Raw genomic sequence first — 8,721 nt, forward strand, 5'->3', positions numbered from 1 at the left:
TTTACAGTTTTTTTTTAGTTTCTGCCTCGGGGAAATTGAAATACACAACGCATGGGTTTCTGTTTTCTGTGTTTTTTTCAATGTTTACTTCTGGTGCGCGCTGATTGGCTAATTTTTGACAGCTCTCTCAGCGTGACATCAGGAGGCGGCATTCAAAATTCAAAGGGATGCGTGCAGGCTCTCCTTCTCTCCCACCGAAGAGAGAGAGCCTGCTCGCAGGCTACTCGGAAATGGGCTATTGTCTGAAATGTCGCGCCCAGTTTCAGCCCTAAGTGTCGTTTTTGCCTGTGGTTTCCGTTTCTTCGTCCCGTGGTTACGTTGAGTGGGACTGAAACTAATTATAACGAGTTAAAATTCCAGTCTAGTTCGAATTTATTATAAAGAGGTATCTTCATCCGTTTAAGCAGCTACACTTCCTCTAGTTTCAAGACCCCCTGTCTATTGGATCAGCGCGGGGCCTGGCGTTTGGGCAAACGTGGACTCCTTACCTGTCAGACCTTATTTTAAAAGGTTACTTGTCAGGAACTGTGATTAGTACCTTTATTTAAATGCTTTAAAGAGGAAATTTGACAGGAGTAACTTGTCTCGTCAGAATATGCAGCATTATCCGAAGGACGCACTCAATTCCCATAATCTTCTTAATTCTTCCTTACATTGATAAAAGAAATCACAATTTTGGATTCTAAATGAGGACTGAACTTTTGTCTGATTTCACGCCAAAGGAACATTTGGCTGCAATGGATAGAACGTAATTCTGACCTGACGAATTCTAACCTTAAGAAGAACACTACAACTGCGACACGTGATCTGCACCACCCTCACTCCCCATCTTCTTCACAGTTTAGCATGCGTCACCTTTAACAAGTGACTCATTTCAAACTGCTACTTTTTGTCAACGCAACTCCGATTTTTGTTAATTTTTTTTGTAAATTTAAAGCTTGTTTTAAGCGTCAGCAAAAAGCGAAAGAAAAAACCCCAGCCCAATCCAAGAATTAATAGTAAAAAAGGTTTAAAAAGCTGGCATAGGCTCTGCAAAATAGAAAAATATACACAAAAAACGCCCTTCTTCTTTAAAAACGACACCGCACTGTTCGAATTTTGTATGCCCTTGGGGTGGTTAAATTAATTAAAATCTACGTTTCGTAAACACCTTTATTTTCACCTTTAAGTCACTTGAAGACTAAGAACGTTTGAAAAAAATTCTCATCGACAAAGTGAGTATAGTCAGGCCTGTCGAAAAAAAAACCCACAAAAACGACACTTCCAGATCCAGTCCGTAAGAGAGTGTTTTCTTTGTTTTAGCTTTCACCGTTCTGTGATTGGTCAGATACACTCCATCAACTACCATCAGAAGAAGGAGAAAGAGCACTGGTTATCATGACTTGTTTCATGAATATTTCCTTGGCTGAATGTTCTAACTACATTTACATTTTTGCATGCAGGAGTGCGTTTTTAATTTACCATAACGAATTCAACAGAGCTCATAACCACGAAACGAACCTGCAATTTAAAGTGAGGAAATTTCCTCAACATCTGCTCGCTGACGAACACGAGGGGAAGGTGAGTTCGGAGCTGATGAACTTCTGGGTCGGTCTTCGGCAGAAAGAGCTCCTGATCTCTTGCGAAAAGAACTTTTTTGAAGAGTAGGAGACTTTAAGGCCTCTTCTATTTCTTCCAATTCTGATCTACGTTTTTCCTCATCATCACCTGTCTCAAGAGTTATCGACATCGGCACATTTGACGGTGGATCTTTAAAGTGTTCTGACACCGTGCTATCAAGGTGGTCTCCATTCTCATCAAAGGAGCTTCCTGAGCTCTCTGCTGATTTATGCCTCCGCACAAAATTAAAGACTTTCGACGGAGATGAAATGCTCTTGAAATAGCCAGGTCTGGTTGGGCTTTCTGTTTCCCCTTCGCGCTCGCGTTCCCGCTCGTCAGCTTTCGGCTTCTCATCGTCAAGCGCAGCATGTTCCGAGGATTTGTCACAACGACCCGACAGCTTTTGAGGTAACCCCAAAATGCCACTTCGGCAAGAACGAAAAGACGAATACAGGGAATTGTTGCTGTCAAAAGCACTGTAAATGGAAGGACTGTTGCTAACAGATGGACCAAACATGCACTCCAAGGTGCTGTAAGTCGGTGCACTTTTGAAAAGGCTTCTGCCGCGATTTCTATCAAGACTCAAAGAGTTTTGGGCTGCGGGTGAAAGACTCCGCCTCTCTGGTATCAGCTCTTCTAACTTATTGTCTAATGACAGGTTTTTTTTAGGACAATCTTCTACGCTATCAACGTTTTGTTCGTTTGTAGGTGATTTCTGCATGGCCACGCGCTTTTTGACGCTATCTATGATCTCAGTTGTCTTCCGGCGCGATCTCCAATCATATGAATCTTCACTGCTGTGAGTACTCTCCAGCGGCGAATTCTCTTCCATTTCTTCGCCTCGTTCCAGTTTCATTACCATTGCAGCTTCAGTATCTATGTGGAAGCTCTTTCCAGTTTTCTGCCCCCAAAAAAGATCAATTAACAAAGATCAGTGGTCGCACAGACTATGATTGCCACGTTTAATAACGGTCCGCCATTACCCCAAAACAACAAGAACTATTTTATTTGTTGCCACAAAAATACAAGTAAGATAACAATAGGGAAGGAAATTAAGGTGGCTCAAACCAGTTTCAACACTTGAAAGAAACGTTCTTATTAGAAGGCTTAACACTACAACAGGTAATAACTTAACAGCAATGTTATGGCACCTTATCAAACCAATTAATGCTGAAAAAGATTCGGTCATTATTGTGACATAAAAAGTTACCGTGGCAGCAGGAAAGTCGTGCAAAAACACCCCATATTTTGGCTTCAGCTGCTCATATCTCATTTTTTTATTTCTGAAATGTAATCAGCATGCCAGAATGAACTTTCTGCAAAGTTAAAAAAAATATGTGCAGCGGATTTACCTTAAATAATTGAAAATTTGAGGTTGCTCTGAATCCGCTCCACAGACTTTAAACTTTGCAGAGAGTTTCATCTTGGCCTGCTGATCACTATTGTGCAATAAAATATTAAGAGATCGAGTTCGTTTTTCAGATATGAGCAACCAAAGCCAAAATATAGGGTGTTTTTGCAAGGCTTTCCTGTTGCCATGGTAACTTGTTACGTTATAAAAATGACCGCATCTTGTTCAGCAATAATTGATGTTTCACATGGTAACATAACATTGCTGTTACGTGATAAAATGTTGTAGTGTCAATGATCCTTTTAATAGCAAGGTCTCTTGAAAGTCTTGAAACTGGTTTGAGCCACCTTTAGACCTGTTTACATGGAGGGACGGTGCCCTGGCTAACCGAGTTACCCGTCTAACACAGCTACCCTGGGAGAGCGAGAAAAACGAGATTGAAGCGTTTCCATGCTAGACAAGGTAACCTGCCTTCCTGGGGCACCCTGTCTACTTGCCCGAGGCACCCTACTATTTTGCATGTAAACGGTTCGAGACTGGTTACACCGGCTAACCGAGGTGAGAAGAAATTGCCGTCCTGGGGAAATGTTTCGTCGTTATCATATGCCATTGACATCAACTGAACGATATGACAAATAAAGTGCAAAATAGTTTCCACAGACACTCAAAAGCGGCGGCTAGCGAAACAAATTATAAAAACATTAAACTACCCGCCAAAACGTTTCTTTTGTCCGCCATCATGTTTGTTGTGCTCGGTGGCCCACTCAAAAGAGCAAGTTTTAACCCCCCTTCACCGGGTAACTTGGTCAGCCGGGGCACCCTCCCTCCCTCCATGTAAACAGGCCCTTAATTGGACAAAAACAACGACTCAGAAGAGTAAGAACTAAACGAGCTGAGTAGTTAAAAGAAGGTTAATAAACAAAAAAAAGTAGATACATAAATAAATGAATAAATAATGAGTACTAGCTAATTACGGAACCAAAGCTTAGATCGATCTAATTCAATTTAAGAGCGAAGGGAAGAATTAATAACGCAAGGCCAGCATCACACATACGTATACGTACTTAGAATATTTCTAGATATTGTTCGTTTAAACAAATTCTGAACAATTCTTCATCAAGTTTATTTTATAGGGAAGGACCAGAATAATGCAAGCTAAATTTACCGTAATTTTTTTTGGATGTTATCAACGTAATTGGTTGATTTTGATGCTAGGATAGTATTACAATGGACTCACGTTCAAACTTCAGAGGGTTGGATCAAGGAAAAAGTGACGTCATTTAGTCAAAATATCATCTTGTAAATGCAGCTTGTTATATATGCAAAACACTAGTTAAAAAGTCTGAAAGCCGCGTTCATGCTTTGCATCCCTAAACTAGTGAGTGTTTGACGTCATGTTCTCCTCGATCCAGCTCCCTCAAGATTTAAAGTTAGTAATGGTGCACCATTAAATGGGAAAATTCCACTTAAAATAGACAGGCGTCTTGTCCTGTTTAAACCAAGGTTTAAATATTTGAGTCACTTTGTGTTCAGTTAACATAGTTTTGAATTGCAAAGAAAAAGAAGAATTAATTTTTTGCTCATAGTAGCACATAGAGGGCGGTAGGAGCGATGTACAGTTTGCAAACATTGACGTATCTATCTCTGATATTGAAATTGCCGTCCAGTGACACTGCAACAAAGGTTACGTCAGGCAAACTTTCGCTATTCGCGTTCCAAGGGTTCCTCTCTTTCTCTCTATTTCCCCTAAAGCGAGAGGAGACCCCGGAAACGAGCTAAACAATTAAGGCCTCTACTATGCCTCAGTGATCGCTGGCCATCAGGAGCAACGTGGAAAATAATTGTCTCGCAGCACTTCCAATCTACATTAATTTTTCGTTAAGATAAATTTCCGACTTAGTAAAGAATCAATTACTACAAGCTTCGTTTCAGCAGCTCACTCATGACCAGAGAGTTCTTAGCTGATAGTTAGATTTCTGCGCTCGGTTCACTTAACTACGAATTGTTGGTATCTTAATGCTCAGTGAGAGGTACTGCGGAGTAGTTGAAAATTTAGAAATCATAATCGATGTTTCGGCCGGCCAAAAAGAAAGCCCGACAAATGCCAGTCTCTGAAACCCTCTTAAGTAAGGCATTTCAGTTTGGAGAGCAATGCCATCCAAAACGCGGTACAAGTGAACCCACTCAAATACATAAACATCATTTCATTTACCGCTTACCTTCTCGGCAGCGAAGGCACTATCGCTTACATCTGACGGATTCCTTTGAAGCTTGACTTTCCTCAGATCTTCCATCTCAAGTTCGGTCTGATAAAGCCGTTCCCTGACTTGATGTAGTTCTTCAGCTGTCTTCTTGTATTGCAGCTCAAACTGTCGGCTGTACTCCATCTGTCTGTCAATTGCTTCATCTCGACTGCGGACAACTTCAGTTAATCGGCACATAGTTTCTTCTCTGTCCTTCCTCACTTCATCTCGTTCCGCCGCAGTTTCCTTCCACGCCTTCTCATACAAATCTCGTTGCTCTCGATACGTGTTTGACGTCTGTTCGTAATCTTTGCACCGCTTTTTCAAGTCCTCAATTTCTCGCCCAGAAATTGTCAACCTCAGCTCCAATTCGTCCGCTTTGTCCCGGAGTTCAGAGTAATCAGCAACAGTGCTTTCATGACTTTCTTGAGTTTGTTTCCTGTCTTCTTCAACAATATCATACCTGGCTTTTAGTGCTTCTGTCCAACACTTCAGATCCTCTAATTCCCTCAAAGCCTCGTCTTTTTCTTGTTTAAGCTTCTGATTGCTGAACTGCAGCTGTCGAACTTTTACCTTCAGTTCCTCGGCTCGTTGGACGTTATCTTTTTGATGATCCAGCTTTTCCGTCAGCTTCATCGATTCTCGTCTCTGGTTGTCGTAATTCTTTGAGATCTGAGAGAAGCGGTTCAGAAGATTTTCTTTCTCGTTGTTGCTTTCCTCTAGCTTCTCTTTCAATTTGTCTACCTCCTCTTTGGTGGAGAGAAGCTTCATTTGCAGGGCGATTATGAAATGTGTTCTTTCAAGCATTTCTCTGTTCTGTTCTTGCTGATGCTGCGCAGCGCCTTCCACCACCTTTTTAGCGCTAGAATGTGACTCCATCAACATGGCTTCCGTGTCGAAGTACCGTTTTTCCAGTTCGTCAATGAGCTGATTTTTCTCGAACAACTCTTTGGAAGTTCTACTCAACCTCTTTTCCAGCACAGCCTTTTCTTTTAACACTTCGTCGTATCGGATCGTCAAATCTTGCAAGTCGGACATGGTGCGTTTTAAATGATTGCTCATTATGTCAACGTCAGGTCCATAATTATTTGATCCTGGTTGGGAAAAAGGCAATTGAACAAATTATGAGAAATGTTACGATTCTCTGGCAGTCAAAACAAATTTTGCTTTTTCTTCTGAGCTTTTAACTCGTCTACCGGAAGATATTATTGCTTTTTTTCCTTGGGAGAAACCCTTGAAAAAAATTAACATGATCTTTATGGTAAACTACCAACCGTGAACGACATTCCAAACAGGCACTGAACTGAATCGCACAACTTTTGCCGGTTTTGTGCTACTTTAAAGAAACATAAACATCTCCTACATTAAAAAAGTATAAAATTTCCATTTTTCTACATAATGGTGCAGTCATTTGTTGTTTCTTCGCTTAAAGTTGCAAAGTACTGCAGGGCTTTCGATAGCTTTTCAAAGTACCGGTTTTGACAATGAAGGTGACGGACATGTTTATTTTCTCTTGCGAGGCTTGAAAGTGCCTTGGGATTGAACCCTCAACAAGTCTGGGTCCCCTATAACATACTGTAAATGAAACTCTCAAATGCTCTTTGTATTCTTGAGATAAACGAAATAAAACTAATCGCGCGAATAAAATGCCAACACAATTAAGGCAACGTGACTTCTTGTTAGTTTGTGATTGTCTTATGTTTCTTTCAGGCCCCAAAACCATAAAGCAAAAAAAAAAAAGAAAAAGGAAAAATAAAGAAGTCAACAAATCTCCAAATTTATAGCGTCAAAGTACCGAACGTCAGATGGTAAAAAACCGTACGTAACGTCCGGCCAACCTCAAACGAAAAGCCTGAGTACTTTCGGAAATGCTATTGTCTCAAATTCTATTTAATGTATGCGGAAGTATTAATTGAACACAACATAGCATCCGGTGTCTAAACCTTCTGAAACGTGCTGGATTCTAAACAAAACAGACAATAAAAAGACACAACTTCGACCAATCTGTAAATTCTGTCTTGCTAGCCGGTATGGAATCGAATGACACTAAAATTTAAAAAGGTTTCTAACGGCAAAACAAAAGCAAAAGTGATTTAACGGCTTGATATATCAATCATACTTTTAGAACTGGAGAGACGTTTAGAAAACGATGGAGCACTAAGCACCTTAGTCTGAATACAAAGCAACCTAAAACTCGAAAACGTAGCACATTAGAAACAAACCGCTCACCGTTTAGAGCTAACAACTGTGGCCAAGTGGCCGAGTCGCCGACCGAGTGCTTTTTTTCGGAGTTCCCAAGTTCAAGTCCCGTTCCTATCACTGGATGATATCGTTGTGGCAAATGCCGTTTAAAGTTCTCGGCTATGCTTGTAATTTGTTTTATTGGCCCTGAATAGATCCTGAGGGGAATGGTTACACTGACATCTTTATCACTAAGATCTTTGCACTGATTTTAAAACGCTTAATGCCCTCTTCCTTTAGTTCTTTGTTGCTGAGTTTTGGTTGCTTAGTTTTTGATACTGCAGTACAAACTCTTATCGACAACGGCAAATTAGCCAATCAGATTGCGAGATTACAAGCAATTGTGGTAAAATCGGGGAATAAGTACAAGATAGATATGAAAGCACGATCCACATAGCAACGACGGATAGGAGGTCTGTCATTATTTCTAGCAAAATTGGAAATGATAGAGCCAGTGGTGCTTCAGCCAAATTTCAGTAAGTACTGAGCTTCCATCACCTGACAAGGTTTGTTAAAGAATTCCCTGGGCCTTCCTCTTTCAGACTTCAAGTGTGGAAATGTGGCGGAAAGGCTTTAAAATGATCTTTTATTCAGGACTCTAGGGGTCTGCGTATAAATTTGAGTATAATAATAATAAAAAAAATAAATAAATAATAATAATAATAATAATAATAATAATAATAATACTTTTTTTTATCGTTACACGTCAACTGACAGACCCGTCTAGATTCGCTGTAGCTACCTGCGGCCCGTGTATTTGTGTAAATATTTTAAATCAAAAAAATAAAGATTGTTGTTGTTGTTGATCTCAGTGACAGTTACCTAAGAAGAAATTCTCTCCTCCCATCATGAGTGGGCTTGGTCCTAGAAAAATCAAGATAAAATAATGAAGTTTTAGCAAACACCTTCCAGGACAAAACCAAATGGGTCAACAAATTTTGTAACTTTCATATGACAGGTTTTCAACCAATAAAATACAAAAGGGTGATCTGTGACAGTTAGTACAGAAGCGTGTAGGGAGGATAACCTGTGTTTTTTGGCTTCCATTAATTTATATCAAAAGATTAAAACTAGCGAAACAAATTTAACACAACGTAAAAAAATGTCATCGAGGCGTCACTTTCAAGCGAAGAAGAAAATAAAATTGCACTGAAAAATACACTGTTGTAATAACATGTTGAATATTACAACGGTTAGCGCTAGTGTGCTAAATAATTAAATTGATGTGTATTGAGGCTTGGTTTAAATTTCTATGAAACACATCTAATCAATCAGACAGTGTCAGTA

At 40.0% G+C, this 8,721-nt stretch overlaps 1 protein-coding gene across 1 annotated transcript in view; it reads right to left on the reverse strand.

Annotated features, from left to right (window-relative positions):
• Positions 1-526: 526 nt before the first annotated feature.
• LOC137969501 (caspase recruitment domain-containing protein 9-like) overlaps positions 527-8,721 on the reverse strand; it is a 12,755-nt gene continuing 4,560 nt past the window's right edge. The window contains exons 2-4 of the mRNA XM_068815785.1: positions 8,257-8,298; positions 5,170-6,287; positions 527-2,500 (exon numbers count right to left, since the gene is read on the reverse strand). Of these exons, the coding sequence (XP_068671886.1) occupies positions 1,508-2,500; positions 5,170-6,287; positions 8,257-8,298 (2,153 nt within the window). The 3' untranslated portion in view covers positions 527-1,507. The remainder of the gene's footprint in view (positions 2,501-5,169; positions 6,288-8,256; positions 8,299-8,721) is intronic.

This window comes from Montipora foliosa, chromosome 9 (genome assembly GCF_036669935.1).
Source record: "Montipora foliosa isolate CH-2021 chromosome 9, ASM3666993v2, whole genome shotgun sequence".
NCBI classification, from domain to species: Eukaryota; Metazoa; Cnidaria; class Anthozoa; order Scleractinia; family Acroporidae; genus Montipora; species Montipora foliosa.